Below are 16,660 nucleotides of genomic sequence, written 5' to 3'. Positions count from 1 at the left end.
GAGATGAAATCATGCAGCATTTTAAGAAGTTTCATTTTGTGATGGTAATGCGTCAGCACCTAACATCCATGAAAACTTCAAAATAACAGATTGCACATTTCTCATAAATACTATTTCATTGTCCTATGTACAGTCTAAGTTCCACAGGTAATGGCTGAGGGAGAAAATATATGTTGGGAAAAGCAAAGATGGCTCTGTCAGGGCTTCCCAGCTGGTGTGCTGAGGCACACTGTCTGTGCCTTGAGATATTAATCACAGAGGGCCCAGGTGCAGCCTGGACTCAGGGCTGATCACTTGTGGCTGCGAGCAGCTTCCTTGTGGTCTGAAAATCCCCTTCAGTTTACCTCAGCGGGCTGTGTGACTACTAGCATTTTCTATGTGAACCATGCAGGGCCTGGTTCATGGGCATGCAACTGTACTTTTGCACAGGGCCCCCACTCAGAAGGGCCCCCACTTGAAGTAATGCTCTGCTATTGCCCTATTGAAATTTTTCCTACTTTTTGAACAAGAAGTCCCACATTGTCATTTTCTCTGGGCCCTGCAAATTATATAGTCAGTCTTGGTCCTATGACATGAAAATGGTTAGGAAGCAATGAACTGTGTTCAAAATGCACTGTCATATATCCATATAAAAGGGGTTAGTACTAAATTAGGAGACCAGCACTGTGCTTCTATAACAAAACTGATCCTAAGCTTACATCTTTATTATTTTTTCTTCAAAGCCATGACTTCTATGGCTGCCAGAGGCCTAAGCTGAATATCAGTTTTTAGCCTTGTGGTTTTCCAGATGATGAATCAAGGAAATACTTCTGTAACATATTTTCTGATTTATAATCTGGGTACCAGTATCTTTGAGCTTCACACCCCCCACAGTCCTATCAAATTCAACTCTGAGAAAACCTTTGGCAATTATTTTCCCTAACAAAAGTTCTAAAAAATATAGCTCTGTGTTCACAAACATTATTGGCTGCCTGATAGAGTCATTATATTGTGTATTTTCTTTTTTGAGTCAGTATAAATGTATAAACTGAATAAGTATTTAGTTCTTAAGCACAGTTTAGTGTATTTTTTCCATTCTCTTTACTCTGAGTACTTGTGTATTTTTCTCTTACCTGTTATCATAGTTGTTTTCTCTCCTTATTTTTTATTTAATTTTTATTTTTTCAAAGTTATAAGTGAATATAAAAAGTCAAATATTTCTACAAAGCTTAATTTATAAAAATATGTCACCTTCTCCTGTCCTTCCCTGTGTCTCCTCTCCCCTCTCTCTGTCTCCCAAAGGCGAACATTTAATTGCTTTCAACGTTGTTACTTGTTACCTACTTTTTATATTTACCTCTGTCTCTCAAGAGCATGTTTAAGAGTTGAATTCATTTTTCAGTTTTATCCATTATGTTGACTTACCCCTATGCAAGATAAAGATTTAATTTTCTTTCACAAGTCGCCATATACCCTCACCTCTGACTTTTGCTCTTTTCTCTTTTTTCCTAAAGAATGATATCAATTTTTGTGTTAGTCATTAATTATATTACTATAACTCTGTACATCTTATTCATACCGTATGATGATTACATTTCTTTCTTGAACAACTTTTCACTCCCTTTGAAGCTAAAAGTTGTCTCATTTTATAGATTTCTTATTTTTCTGCGTGTCTAGAAACTTTTCAGATGCTAACTCTGTCATCTTACTGTAAATATTCTCTCAATACATTAGCACACATCTGGTATTCCCATTATTTTTGTTATCCCGGACATCTCCGTCCCCGAGCCCCCTGACCCCCTCCTCTTATCCTCACTAGGTCTGCTGCACATGCGCCATCCTAGAATTGTCCTTGGCTGAGAGCTCCTACTTAAGCAAAATTAAGTTGTTTTGAAGTTCTGTATATGGTGGAATTTATCGACTGATGGGTTTTAATGGAAGATGTCTTGAGTGAGTTGTTTTATTGGTAGACTTCCAGATTTTCAGTATTTTTATATATTTTCCATTGACCTGGTCATATTTACTACAAATGAATCTTCCATTGCCCTACCTGGAAGGAAGGATTCTGGGCACCTAGAGAGTAAAACGTCTGAAGAGCCTCTACCCTGTTTTAAATATGAGACTCACCCTTCACTGTGTCTGATGGCTCCCTGTTCCGGGTCCCACTTTCAGTTTTCTGCTGGAGGGAGGATTAGAGAGAGGAATAAGCACTGTTCACATTGACTGGTTAAATGAGGGGTCCAGGAGGAGAGACCCCCTTCACGGTCAGAATTTCATCAAATCCTCCTGTTTGCTGCCTCTCCTTGACACCTACTTTAACAGCTGGCTGGTGTTGCCAGTTCCTAAGCCTTTCTGGGTTCTGTGGTACAAATTGCATTGCTTCTCAGCTTCCTCTCTCTGCTGGCTTAGGTTTCGGTCTCCTTGGGTCTGTTACATCAGTTGACACTTAGGCATCTGCTTTCCAGCTTTGAGAATCTTATTGCTATTGTCTCTTTTATTCTCTTGGTCCCAGTGGATTTATGCTTTTTTATTCTTTTCATATCATTTCAGTGGAGTTTTATAGGACAATGGAGGTAAATCCATGTGTACAATCTGCCATCATCAGCTAGGATAGATAATAGTGTTTGGACTGAATTTTTATTATTAAGTACCTCAAATCATTTTCAATATGTAGGCAGAGTGTAACTAAGAAATAAACAAACAAATGAACTAAAATAAACTTACTGCTTATACTTTAAATACTTATGACAAAAAACTTATCTTCAAGTGTTTTTAATTTCTGTTTACTAAGGATTCTCTTCCTTTCTCTTTTGAATATAGATGGAAGCTTTAGGCAAAACCGATCAAACCTCACCTCCCTCCTTGTGCAGCCCATCTCGGCATCTCTCGTTGCAAAACTGATGTCTTCGCCGAAAGATAGAACCAAAAATGGCGTCTGTAGCCCTCTAGAACTTCCAAATAATGGTAAAGTATTTAATGGCTTTCTGTGTGTCTTGTAGTTTTTATGAGGACCGGGATTTTAATCTCTTAAATTCACATGTTTAGGATTTTTCTTTTAAAAAAACATTTATTTTTGATGAGGTAAGCATTTATTTCTCTTCTTTGGCTCTTTAAGGGAGATTTTTGGAAAGTAATTTGATAAAGACTGAGAGTTGACCAAACTAGACATTAAAAAAAGAAGAAAAGCGTTTTGAACTGCAACAAAGAAAAGCAGCTTTACAAATAAAGCATTTTGTACATTCATGACAATCTGCTTAACGTAGCTTCCCGGTTTCAGCCTCAGCAGTCTGCTGCCTGCCAAGATTCAGTGGATAGCAGTCAGCTATCTGGGGTATGAAGTCTTTTAGTAGAAAGCATTAAAGCCTAATTCCAGCAATTGACTAAAAAATCCCTCTGTCTTTACGCATCATCGCCCGAGAGATGCTTCTTGTACTGCAGTGCAGTTTGTCAGGCCTTGTTGGACCACATAGGATAAAACTGAAGTCGTTAAGCTACCTGTGGTGGGATGAAAGCCACGGACTGCATCTGATTTCTGCCTCCAGCTTCAGCATTAGAATTCTAAAGAACAGACTCTCTTTACATATTGTTAAGTTTGTGTCTAGTTGCTCTGAAATTCAACTCCAGGGCTCTGTTTTTTGTGTCCAGACCTGGAGGCTCAACTACCCGTGCTTTATCTCATCTGTTTTTCTCTTGACAACACAAGTATTTAAAAAAGTGTTTTGAGGCAGACACAAAAAAACCTGAATGCATTCAGCATGGCCCTCTGCTAGAGACAGATGCTTTTCAAAGTTCTATGGATTGAGAGCCTCCTAAACTGATTATCGATTGAGCAAAGTGGGAAATGTAGAAAACAGTGATAAGCCTATGTCCTCAAAGAAGGATTGAAGCAGCCCTCAAGGAGCTTTTTTTTCCCCCGTCTTCTATTCTGAGCTCCACAGATTGATCATGGATTCTATTTGTTAAAATATGTAAAAAACATTGTAATAATAGTTTAGTTGTAAGGAAAGCACTGAACTTATAAAAGACCAGATTTAATTAATTGATTGATTAATTAAATAAATATTCAGAGGCCCTAATGTGTTCTAGCTACTTTCCTGCCCTCAATGAGCTGACAGTCCCTTTATTAGCTCCATGACTGCTCTGATGTCACCTCCCTGCTGGAAACCTGGATGTCTGCATCTACAGAAGAATATCTAACCTTCTATCATCTCAAATTGTTCTGAAAATCAAATTATGATGTATGTCCAAGTATTTTTGTATACTATAAAATGTTAGATTAACATCATTTTTATCAAAAAACTATCAGTTTCCTCCCCAATATGTTAAATGTTGGCATAATAATACCATAGCAAAGCAAGTTGGCACTCTCCAGCTGTATCTCCACAATAAATTAGCAACATGTTAGAAGCTTAGAAAATTGAGATATATACTGAAACCTGTTTACAACTCCAATGTTAAAGAAGCAACAAGATAGGCCTGCTTTCTAAGGAATTATGCCATATCAAATTTTTCTCATGGATATAGCAATTATTATTGTTTCTAGAAAAATTCAGACAGATATATTTAAACAGAGAAGACATTTCATGTTATAATACATCCTTCTTTCATCTTTTTTTTTTAATTTGCATTTAGATTTCCCAATTGATTAAGCAATCTGAGTGAGTTGTTAAATTTAGACTAATTTTAAATGTAAGAAAATGACCCTTTACCCCAATGTTTGGACAGTAATACTCTTGATACAGCCAAGGTAATTAACTTCTAAGTTTTCTCATAAACACATAAAATACATATCACTGTGATATGTATCAGGAAGGGAAATGAAAAGATACAGAATGAGGTGCTATATTTTTGAGCAAGAGGAGCAATGTTTACAGTTTATGGACTAAAAACATAATTTAAAGTATATTATAACTATATCTTACTGTTGTATTTTCTAAGTGTAGTCCTGAGCTGTAGTGTAGGAAAATCTTCACTCAGAAGTTTGGGTAGGAGAACATTAAATATGTGTACAAATCAACTAATTATTTATATTACCCATTTAACCCTCTATCTACACTGAATTAAGAATTCTCTAAAGTCCAGACAACAATATAGTGGAATTTGCTGACCATATTTGCTTTCTTCACATCCATTTGCCCCTTCCTCTTTTCAAACTGTTGCCAACCTTTCCCAATAATATAGAACAAGTAGGTTTAACCACATCTCAAGCCCTAGAAATAGATCGTGATTAACACAAGTTTATTGGCATACACATCAACCATATTATGATGATTCATTCAAGAATGATCTAAGTCTGGTCAAATAGGGCCAAGACTCAATTTCTGGACTTTGTTTGAGCAATGACTCAGTTTAAAACTAGAGTTGAACAAGAAAACGTGTAGCCCTGGCATCTTTTGGTAGTCTTCTTGGACCTTGAGAGTATAGCCTACCTGAAAATGGAGCCAACACAAGGAAGGTGTAAGTGAATAATGGAAAGAGAGATAGACATAGAGAAAGAGACACAAAGAAAGGGAGGGATGGGAGGATTTTTGTTCACATAATTTGAGCCCTAAATAAAGTCTTATCTGAAACCAAATCTACTGACTTGGCCATATATATATATATATATATATATATATATATATATATATATATGTATATAAAAAAAAGTCAATATATTCTCTTTTTTTCCCAGTCAATTTATGTTGGATTTTCAGTTACTTGCAACCAAAAGGTACCTAACTGATACAGACCATAAAACTTAAACTAAACAAAGGAATTAAATATCTGCATTCATGAAATAGGCCCAACTAAGTGAAGTAGAGAGCAGGGCATTTGTACAGAAAGTCCTGAGAGAACTAAGAAAATTGTATGAGGAATGGAAAAAGAAGAAGGAGAAAAGTTCTTGCTTAAATATATATGGATTGTTTGCATTGATTAGATAATTGAATATTGACTCCATTTCATTTTTCATGGTCTTACTTTTTGTAAATCTTACCCATTGATCTAATATGTTGTCAATCTTTGTCCCAAAGAATCAATCAAAACATGGAAATTTGAATTTTCAGACATTAGTCTGAGCTTGTAGTTAAAAAACATGAATATCGTGAAAAGAGGAGAGGACAAACTGTAAAATCCATTAATGTATTTTTGGGTGAAAAATATAAGTGAATCAAGTTAAAATAAATTTTAATATGTTTGAACCACTTTTGATGAATAGAAAAAAATGACTTACTATGTTGCATAAAACTTAACGTCGTCAGTGATGACAATTTTTTACATAAGTAAATTTGGGTCGTATCTCTACAAATGAATATATATATTTAATTTGACAGCTACTTGAAAGTATGCATTATTATCATTTCTTGAGCAGAGACTTAAAAAGATGTGTTGAACATATTATCCACAAATTGTGGTTATTTTAAAATTTATTGGCAAATAGCTCATATTAGCTTTTCAGAAATATCCATTAACAAGAAATGTTAGTACAGATGAATCCATTGTTATTTTTTGTTACATATGTGACTAATCAACCTGTTCAGAGTAGCCCCAAAGTTACTATCCCTTGGAAAATCGAGGAGTACATTATGCTATTCTGGTTAAAGAATGTCTTAAGATATACATATGTGTGTGTGTGTGTGTGTGTATGAATATATATATATTCATATCAAGTAGATAAGGGAGTGGTATGGATGTGATGCGGTATGGCCCTTTTTGGGCCCTGCAAAAGAGAGTTCCTTAGTAGGCCTAAAAAAAAGCAAAAGAATTGAGAACTTGTTTTAGAGCAGGGTAGGCTTTAATAACTTCCAGCCATCAACATGGGGAAAAATTTAGTTTGTTCAGAAAACTTCTATATAGCATGCATATAGATATAATGGCCACTCTGTACCAAAAAATTCAGTGAGCTAGACTGCTTTAGGGAAGACTGATCAGTGTTGTGACAAACACAAGCTAGATGTTAGCAGTCACTAAACTGTGTAATGGTGACACCCCAATTTTATGGCTCTTCAAGCAGCCAGTTACACAGTGAACCTAGGACTCTGAGCTGGAAGCTGGTAATAGAGTAATCCGTAGAACTAAAGATCAGCCTTCATGAGCTGCCAGTCTGAAGTCCTCGGACAAAAGAAAAAAAAAAGCTTCAGAAAATCACTTTGAAGGACTATTCATCAAGGGTCTTAAACAGAGTGAACATAGGTGGGAAACCTATTGTCCAAAGTCCACAGAAAGTACAGTCAATTCTCTGTTTCCTGGGGAGTGCAGGTTGAGTTTACCGAGGGTGACACAGATCTGTCATTCACCTGCAACTTCTCAAGTTTCCATCTTTCTGTCTCAACAGTTTTGATTTTAGGAAATGATTCAGCTTAGATTCAGTCTTGAGTTTTGTTTGTTTGTTTGCTAAAGACCTAAAGACAACTTGAGGTGTACAATTTTAAGCAAAATTACTTAACAAGTGTCTACCAACTTTCAATGTTTCTCAGCAATTTTTATAGTTTCTTACATTCTTATCACATTATTTCTCAAGTACCTGCCACTCTTTCCAAATTACAGAAGCACCAACTAAACTTCATAGTTTATATATGTGATAAAATCTTTTAGAGCATACCATGTCTTTATATTTTGACAATCCTTTTTTCACAATGGGCTGACATCGACATTTACTAACTTAGAAACTGCCAGAGATTTCTTACTGCCTTTCTGGTTCCTATATTCTACTATTTCCTTCATGTATCAGTATTTCTCCCTGTTACTCTGTTCAGTATTATCCAAATATGTCTTGAATGTTTGTGAGTCTAAGTTGTAACGCCCCAGCGTCCTCTAAAGCTCAGTACAAATGTCATCTCCTCCATAAAAAGGGTTTATCCTTTAGGGTTCTACCCAAGTTGGGAATAGCCTCGCCTTCTCACTCGCTCTGCCATGCTTTAGGCACTTACATGCTATTTGGCATAGTGATATGATATTTTTCTGAGGTAGGATATAAACAACTTGAATTTTCACTAGAATGTATTGTTTGCACTTCATTTCTGTATAATTTCAGTTCTTTGAGATCTCCTTTATGGCCCAGGATATGATCAGTGTTCCATGAGTATTTGAAAAGAATGTGTATTGTGTAGTTGTGAGGTATAGAGTTCTATATATGTCCATTTAAATTAAGTTTCTTAATCAGGTTGTTCAAATATTCTATATCTTATTATTAGTGTTAAAATCTCCCACTGTGAGTATTGATTTGTCTATTTTACCTTGCAGTTCTTTCCATTTTTTATTTGTATATTTTAATACACTAAAATTATGCAATTCGAGGAACTTTAGTCAAGGGTCTATGTACAAGGTGTAGATAGGTGAAGGGAAACAGAAAAGGGATGGTGAACTACCCCAAGGCCAGTAATTGTTACTACTCCTAAACCTGAAAGGGCAAGAGGAGAGAGTAATTATTGGAACTGGCAAGTCCTTGAGCTATAGGAGACAGCAGTCTGATAGGAGCTGTGGCTTTCCGTCAAGGAATGTAGTTACTGCCAGTGAGTGACCAGCCAGGGAGGGTGATGGAAAACAAACGCTCTAATCTTTCCGTTACGCAACCTACTGTTCACTTGTTGATGCCTTCCATTGGCTAAACCAACCTGAGGCCAAGAGTAAAGGAGCTGGGTAGATGTAGTCCATAGAGCTCAGCCTCCTGGATCACAGTGCTGGGTGAAGGGTGAAAATAGATCTGGAAGGACAAATGAAACATATGCAGCACAGATAGTGTTGCAATTGATTAGTATGCTGAGTAATTTGGTGATTTATGCTTTGTAGAATGGTTTGGTAGAGAATATGGAAAATCTATTAATCGGTTTTCATTCTTTTAATGGATATGAAGAGAGGTAAAGTTATTTTTTTCCTGGGGTTCATATTCTTCAAACTATCTTCCTATTTAGATAATTTTACTAATTAAAAAAATAATATTTAATTATACTTTAAAAATTTTTCCAAATGCATGCAAGCTCACAAGAATATATGCACATGTAGAGGTGTGTCTGTGTGTGTGTGTGTGTTGGAGACTCAGGGGTAGCTAATAAGCTTAAATGTACGTGGTGGGGCAGCCCTGATGGCCTAGGAAAGTTCGGCATGCTCTGCTTCGGTGGCCCAGGTTTGGTTCCCGGGCACAGAAGCATACCACTTGTCTGTTAGTGGCCATGCTGTGGTGGTGGCTCACAAAAATAGAGAGGAAGATTGGCAACAGATGTTAGCTCAGGGTGAATCTTCCTCAGCAAAAAAAAAAAAAGAAAGAAAAAGAAAGAGTACGTGGTGAAAGACATGAAGCAAATGGTTTTCATTCAATGTTTATATGCTAGTCTCACTTTCTCAGAACCCAAATTTTACAGTGCTACAGATTTGGAGAGTATTAATGTGCACTTTTACTTTTCTTTTTTAAATTTAATATCTATCATTACAAAAGCAGTTAATGTTTATTAAGAGTTAGAAAAGAGGGATGAGTGAAAATATGAAAACAAATCAACATATTCTGTATTAGTCATTTCAGGCTTCCATAACAAGATACCACAGACTGGATAGCTTAAGCATCAGCAATCTATTTTCTTACAGTTCTGGAGGCTGGGAAGTCCAAGCTCAAAGTGCCAGAAAATTTTGATTTTTGGTGAGAACTCTCTTCCTGGCTTTCAGATGACTGCCTTCACTCTGTGCACGCACAGAGAGAGTGGGAAATCTCTGGTGTCTCTTCATCTTCTTATAAAGACACCAGTTTTATTGGATGGAGTCCCACCCTTAAGACCTCATTTAACCTTAATTACCTCCTTAAGGCCCTGTCTCCCAATACAGCCAAACTAAGGGGTTAGGGGTTCAACGTATGAATTTTGAAGGGATACAATTCAGTTCAGAACACATTCCTATCACCCAGTAATTATCACGATCAAAACTGAATATAAATCCTTCTAGATTTATTTATACACTTATGCAAGTATATTTTTTAACCAAAATGAGATCCTACTATACATATTATTTTGAATTTTTTTAACCTAATTATAATTATCTCCATTTTTTTCTGATAGTAAACTTTATCTTATTTAACATATAGACTGTATTGTTTTACTAATCACCCCAGTATTTTACAATGGGTTTATCCAAACCAATATCCAATCCAGGCCTACAAATTGCATCTCTTCTAATCTGGTATGATCCTCTTTTTTCTTCTTTTGGCACTGAATTGTCTATGAGATCAAACCAATTGTCCTGCATGTGTCCTATTTTCTATATTTGTGGCATGCTTCTTGGTGATTTTATTTAACTAGTTCCTGGAAATACCCCTGTATTTCCAGTAAACTTGAAATTAAATCTTAAGGTTTGTATTAGAAAATTCATTACTGTAATTAGTGAATAAAAATTTTTAAGGAAATTTCTTGTAGCTGATGTTATTGTCATATCCAGGATATGGTAAGACCTAGCCCCATTGATTCAGGCAAGGTGGGACATAGTGAACATAGTTGGGTTTTAAGACTAAAATTACCCCCTCTTTGTGTAAGGTGACATTCACTGGAGGATAGACTGAAATGCAGAAAATTTTAATATGGCAGGAGGAATACGGTATCTGTGACAGGTCTGATATCAGGTTGTATTCATTGATGTGGACATTCCAATTATTTGCTGCCAGTCCATTCTGATTGGTCAGTGTATATGCTACATCAGTTGATAAATATTTTGAATAAGACCCTTGGTCTAAAGGATATGATGCCAATCAATAGTGTTGGTTCAGGAAAACGTTGGCAATAGGGGGATCCCACATGGAAAAATAGATCACCCAGAAAATTATACAAGTTATGATGGCATAAAAGCCAGAAGCAGTTTATACTCATATATTTAGACAAGCAGTTTGCATTTAAGAATAATGTTAGCAGATTACAGAGCCCCAGTCATCAAGACTGTGATTCTAGAGCAGATTACAGTCCCTGGGGTACAGGGAAATCGAAAAAATAAAAAACAATTCAGAGCCCCAATCCTGGAAGTTCTATTCTAGAGTCAGGTAGCCAAGAAAGAGAGTCAGGGCCACAGAATGAGACAAATATTCAATTAAAATTAGGAACCCTGGGAAGAACTATGTCTAGGAAACCAACAGAAACTTAATTCTTGGAAATAGGACTCAGAGTTAACAGCAATTGTTAGTCCTCAAATGTTTTTAAATAAGGTTGGGATTTTTTCTAGATATTGGGTATACTTACTCACAATGCAGGTGGAAATGAGATTTTTTTGGCTATGGGGTAGGAAGAAGACTAATAACCAGTCAAACTTTCATAATAGCAACAAAAATTCAAGACAGAATTATCTCTGGAACATAATTTCTGTAGCAGATATTTTTCTCTGAACATGATGAAATTAAAGAATAGAGAGAGGCAACTACTTTTATGTCTCTTAGCTCTGACATTCCTCACCCTATTTGAATACAAATGTTCTCTGAGTGGAACACGTTTTGTCATCTTGAAATCTTTGGAACTTCACATTTCAAATTTAAAGCTGCCATCGAAGTTTGAAACATGAAAGACAGAAAACATTTGGTAAATGTGAGCTGGAAGTATTCTCTTAAAGTAGTAATATATACACACAGACAGACGCACTGACTTTTTGAATTAACTGTATCTAAATGTTCTCCAGGATTTTCTAATTTTAAAAGTAATTTTTTATTTTGAAATAAATTCAAACATATTGAAAAGTTGCACGAATAGTACAAAGAACTTTTTTCCTCAACTACCCAAGAGCAAGCTACAGACATGATGAACCATCACATCTGAATTCTCCCGCAAACAATGACATTCTACACAAACAGCACAACCGTCACAATCAGGAATTAAACATTGATACATTTCTACCATGTACTCGATAGGCCCCATTTAACTTTTGCCAGTTGTCCGAATAATGTCTTAAATAGCAAATATATCTAAACTAGGATCACGTGTTGCAGGTTGTCAAGTCTCCCATTTCTGTCAACGTGGGACAGTTTCTGTCTTTTCTTGACTTCTATCACTTTATCCTTTTTGAAGCTTACATACCAATTATCTTCAGAATGTTCCCCAGTCTGGGTTTATCTGATGTTTTCTCATGAATAAATTCAGACTCTGCATCTTTGGCAGTAATGTTACAGAAGTGAGACTGTATTTTTCCCATTGCAGATATCAGTTTGTCCCATTACTGGTATTACTAACTTTGATCGCTTGATTAAGGTGGTGTCTGCCAGATCTCATTGAAGTTACTCTTTTTTTTAATAGTCAATAAGCATTTGAAATCATCCACACATCCTGCCCCCACCCCTTCACACCTCTACCCACTAGTTTCAACATTCATTGATGCTTCTTGCCCAAGTAGTCACTACCAAGATAATGCCAGTGGTGACTTTCCAAGTCCACCATCCCTTCTACTTTTATTAGTTGGCGTTCTACTGTAAAGAAGAGCTTTCTTTTTCCTATTTGTTTGTATGTTTCTTTGTTTATACGTACAGTATCAATTTATTACATTACTTAGGATTTATATTCCTAATTTATTCAATGGGTTATAATCCAATCCTATTTTTATTTATTTTTGTGTGTGTGAGGAAGATTAGCCCTGAGCTAACATCCATTGCGAATCCTCCTCTTTTTGTTGAGGAAGATTGGCCCTGAGCTAACATCTGTGCCCATCTTCCTCTACTTTATGTGGGATGCCGCCACAGCATGACTCAACAAGCATCGCATTGGTCCCCTCCCAGCATCCAAATCTACAAACCCCAGGTCACTGAAGTGGAGTGCACAAACTTAACCACTACGCCACTGCGCCCGCCCACCCAATCTTATTTTTATTTTGATACTCAAACTGTCTCAGGTCAGCCAGTAATAGCAACTTCAACCCGGATTCTCTGTCCTTTGGCATGTACTCATTATACTTTGAGTATCTTCTTAGTTTTTGACACAGCAAGATGTACCAAACTATCTTGTGTTTCCCTACCCCAACTCTGTTATCAGCCATTTCTCCAAAGAGTCGTAGTTCCTTTGACTGGAGAAAGGTGTCTAGAAAACAATATGCGGTTCCTAGATGTACCTGTTGCTATTGGAGTGTTACTTCTTTCAGGACCTCTTACTAAACAAAACTAGAAAATATATGTTTTACTATTATATTTTGATGTAAATATATATACACAGATTTGCATTTAGGGGTGTGTGTATATGTGTGTATATATATACATACATATATATATGTATATATATACACACACCATATATATAACCATGAGTACATATCAATACCTCGATTTTTTTCTCTTTTCATGTTTATAAATTCCTTCTCTGACAATGAGAAATCTGCTTTTCATTATCCTGAATGTTTTTATTTGAATAATCAGTTCCCTTGAGTGTAGTTAGTTGATGCCATTACCCCCTCCTCCACAACAATGCCCTTCTTTCTCCATTATAGCTCTGATAACCAAGCCAGGCACTGCCACACATGGGCTATTCACCCTGTATCAAATGCTCTGCCTGTCCCTACCCACAATACAGTTAACTTCCTCACCACCCTCAGGCTCAAACCCTATGTGTTGTTCAGGTCCTAAATGAAGATGCCCTTAGTCTGCTTCAATGACTTCTCTCATTACACTATTCCCCCTGAGAATTGCTTTCCGCTGCATATTCAGACTTTCACACACACACACACACACACACACCCACACACACACCTGGTCCTCATCATGGTTGGGCCCTGACACCCTGTGCTGGACCACCCCAACCCATTTGGATGCCTTTTTTATCTCACATGGCCTTTGACCCCTTGCTTTGGGCCACAGTCGTGTCATTATCTACTGCCACTGTCAGAGGTGCTAACCTTGGCCAACCTCATATCTAATGGCTTTAGGACTGACTCATTAAGGAAGAGAAAGGAAGGGAGGAGAAAGAGGAAGAAAACATGCATTGTTTTTGAGTACATGAATGTTTAATTTACATAAATATTATTGAGCAGTATATGTTATTCTCTTTCTTACTGTTTTCATTTAGCGCCCTGTGGTTAATATCTATCCGTGCTGTCACATGTGCATTTACTCCATTGCTTCTAGGTACTATATACTATTTAAAAGAGTAGCTTTACTACATTTGATATACCCATTACTCCAAGGATGAACACCTAGATTGCCCTCACCTCCTTGTTACCAAACGTTCTAGCTTCAAATTTCCTCTTGCTACTTTTTTTCTTTAACAACATTAATTTATGGCCTTCTTGTATTATATTGTTTTTGACAAGCTTGCTATCAATATGATTCTTATTTTTTTTGTAAGTGGTTTGCTTTTTCACTCTGGGAAACTTTCAGAATTTTTCTCTTTGTCTTTGAGGCTTTCAAATTTCACTATTAAGTGTATACGTGTTTTCCTTTTTTCTGGACAAATTATTATTATTGTTATTATTTCTTCAACTATTTTCTCTCCTCCATTTGTTTTTTCTTCTTCTTCTGGCATCTTTTCTAGAACTCCTATTGCTATCCATCATATCTTTTATTTGTACTTTTGTATTTTCTCTCTTTATGCTTTTCTGTTGTTCCCTGGAAAAATTTCTCAGTCTGATCTTCTAGCTCTTCAATTCATTTTTCAATTATATCTATCTATTACTTACCATCTCTATCTACTCATCCTATCTATTGGTATAGTTCTTTCAATTATTCTATTTTCCATAGCTATTATTTCCTGTTTTTTAAAATGTTTTCTGATTGTTTCTTATTGCTAATACCTTCCTTTCTCTTGAGTTTAATTATAGTGCTTGTTATTAAATTCATGTACTATGTGTTTCAGTATGTTTACTTTGGGTAGTATATGTATTCATTGTGTTAACTTTCTTTTATGTGGTTGTGAACCTCAGATATCTAGGTATTTTACTCTAGGAGTTCACGTTACCCTGAGGTATCAGCTACCCTTCTTGTGACTTTCAGAAGGGCAGAGCTGAAGTCAGGCCCTAGTTTATATCTCCCTGGGTTTGTATAATGAGAGAGAGTTACTGTGTCCCCAGGTACTATGGAACTATTTTAAACCACCCTCGTTTTCTGCCAATTCACCAGGCAGGCTCAGATTTCAGGGATTCAGTGTTATAGGGTGCACCAGTAGGAGGGGACAGTCTCTTTTGGTTTTAATTCCACCATCCCTGGGGATTTGGAGCAAAAGAATAAATGCCCAAGGGTTCCAGTTTGCTCAAGCCCTTTTACAACAGTATTTCACTCCAGCAGATACGGGGAGGTCTTCCTAACTCAATTTCTGTTTCATTTATTAATCTCACCTTTCTAATATTTCGTCCGTAAACACAGACATTTTTACCTAACTTCAATCATTATGTGTATCTGTTTGTATTCTATTCTTTTCACTTATAGTGTAGCCATGTTTCTACAAGTTATTTTTACATTTTAACAGCTACATATTTTATCACAATTTTCTAAGTCATTTTCCTGTTTGGGATTCTTATGTTGTTTCCTGTAATTGATATAATAGATTATACTGCAAAGATTTCAATTATTCTTTTAGGATAAATTCTAAAGAATAGGATTGCTATTGTTATTGCTATAAAGTGTAATATTGCCTTACCAATGAATCATTCAAATTAAGAGCAATTCCAACAGCAATCGATGCATTAAGAGAGTGAAAATTTATCTAAGATTTTACTGCCATTCATTTATTAAAACTGAAAGTGTGATCAGGGTGCTGCTTCTAATGAAGGAAAACAGACTCTGCATATTTGTTTTCAGACATGGGTATGGCATAATATAAAACAATATTAGTATTAGGATCAACATCACAGGTGAGGATATAAATAAATAGATGAAAAGCTACTTTTTGCTATATGTCATTATTTGTACCTGGTCTTTGCCCAGTGATACATAAGGAAGTCCTTCTGTCAGTTAGAAAAATCCGGTGAAAATACAGCTTCCTCTTCAGAGCAACAGGTTGTCTTCACTTTCTCACTTTCTCTCTGTATTTATTTTAAATAGGAGTCTTAGACTTTGGGATGTAGAAGAGAGCAGAATAAAGTAATTTGAAATCTTTCCATTCAAATGTCTAGGAACTCTGTAGAAAATATAAGAAAAAATGTTTTAAAAATCAACTATCAAAAAAGAAAGTCAAATATCCAGAAGCAAAAATAAAGACAGAATGAAAAATCAGAAATAACCAAAAAAGTTGACCCTGTGGTTGCCTGGTGTTGGGAGGTTATGGAACCTGGTAAATTAGAGTGCGAGTATAGCACTCATGTGGTTAGTAGTAACTGACATCCTTTTATAAAACTAGGACAATGAGGAGGAAATAGGAAGACTAGAAAGAAATTCACACACTGATGGAGGAAAGCTTTCTTCTGCCTGAGGTCTGGATGAAAAAAATCTACCTTTAGAAATCAAAAACCATGGCTCAGAATTTTCACTACTATTGGAGTATAGAAACACCAGGTCAAGAAATTAGCATAAAAATTGTCCCCAAGCCAGAGATGCCCCTGGGATGCCTGGCAAAAGTAAATGCAATGCTGGAAAAATATGTATCAGAGAAATGCTAAGCCAAAGAGAGATGGAGTAATTATATTAATATCAGAACAGGGGACACTTTAGAAAAAAATTGGCATAAAGAAGATATAAGGAATAATTGTTTTCTATATTCTATATAGAAATCAGAAAGATAGAACAATTCCAAACTTGTATACACATAACTAACTAGTCTAAAAATATCCAAAGAAA

At 36.0% G+C, this 16,660-nt stretch overlaps 1 protein-coding gene across 10 annotated transcripts in view; it reads left to right on the top strand.

Annotated features, from left to right (window-relative positions):
• The window catches only part of NAALADL2 (N-acetylated alpha-linked acidic dipeptidase like 2), a 1,285,146-nt gene that overhangs the window by 929,048 nt on the left and 339,438 nt on the right, over positions 1-16,660 (top strand). For all 10 annotated transcript variants that reach the window (XM_058556330.1, XM_058556331.1, XM_058556328.1 and 7 more), the window contains one exon: positions 2,800-2,943. In XM_058556330.1, the coding sequence (XP_058412313.1) occupies positions 2,800-2,943 (144 nt within the window). The remainder of the gene's footprint in view (positions 1-2,799; positions 2,944-16,660) is intronic.

This window comes from Diceros bicornis, chromosome 15, assembly GCF_020826845.1.
Source record: "Diceros bicornis minor isolate mBicDic1 chromosome 15, mDicBic1.mat.cur, whole genome shotgun sequence".
Lineage (NCBI taxonomy): Eukaryota > Metazoa > Chordata > Mammalia > Perissodactyla > Rhinocerotidae > Diceros > Diceros bicornis.
The sequence above is the reverse complement of the archived record's forward strand: the minus strand, read 5'-3'. Positions and strand labels throughout refer to the sequence as shown.